Source organism: Penaeus monodon, chromosome 30 (assembly GCF_015228065.2).
Source record: "Penaeus monodon isolate SGIC_2016 chromosome 30, NSTDA_Pmon_1, whole genome shotgun sequence".
Classification (NCBI taxonomy): Eukaryota; Metazoa; Arthropoda; class Malacostraca; order Decapoda; family Penaeidae; genus Penaeus; species Penaeus monodon.
Genome location: NC_051415.1, coordinates 17,228,095 through 17,228,790, shown reverse-complemented (window position 1 = coordinate 17,228,790; position 696 = coordinate 17,228,095). Strand labels below are relative to the sequence as shown.

The 696-nt window shown below is 44.7% G+C and overlaps 1 protein-coding gene across 1 annotated transcript in view; it reads left to right on the top strand.

Annotated features, from left to right (window-relative positions):
• LOC119592568 (cytokine receptor-like) overlaps positions 1-696 on the top strand; it is a gene marked incomplete at both ends in the record, with an annotated part of 15,448 nt that overhangs the window by 1,730 nt on the left and 13,022 nt on the right. The window contains 2 exon segments of the mRNA XM_037941445.1: positions 115-229; positions 522-666. Coding sequence (XP_037797373.1) covers positions 115-229; positions 522-666 — 260 coding nt within the window.

Sequence of the window (696 nt, the reverse complement as noted above, 5' to 3'; positions counted from 1 at the left end):
GCTTCGGAAACAAAGACGCGAGGCCCTCGTATATTCTCACGACACCTTTGCTATTCTCTCCTCGCCGCAAAACCCCCGCCTCCTCCCCTGCTGATATTTGTCGATTACCACCAGGCGGAAATCAGCGACAACCGCATCGACGCCACCATCTCTTCTGCAGAGCAAGGGAAGTACAACTTGGTGTGCCAGGGCGGTGAGAAGGTCTGTTGGAGAAGCTTACGTGTGGGCTGTAAGTTACCTTCTCAGTGTTTCTAGTTATAGAAATACGTTTATATGACTGTCTTGCGTTCTTAAGAAGAACATCTATTTTTTCCCCTGTTTTGCATAGACGAGCTTATGTGGAAATTTACATACTTCAGCTTGAGGGAATACAAGCCAAAAAAGAAAAATGAAAATCTAAAGAGAGCGAAATCAACTCACTATACACTAAACAGATTAACTAAAAGAAGATATTTTTACATATGATGTTTTTTTCTGCCATTTTACCAATACAAAAACACGCCAACATTTCTCTTCGCTAGACCCACCACTTGATGTGGAGAATCTAATTTGCATCTCGAGGAACTGGCAAGACCTTGAGTGCAGTTGGACGATTCCTGAAAACGCTGCCCATCCCGCCTCGGAGGACTACCGACCGTACTTCACAGACGGGTCACATGGCGATAAGTAAGTCACTCGGAGATATTCGCTGTATGT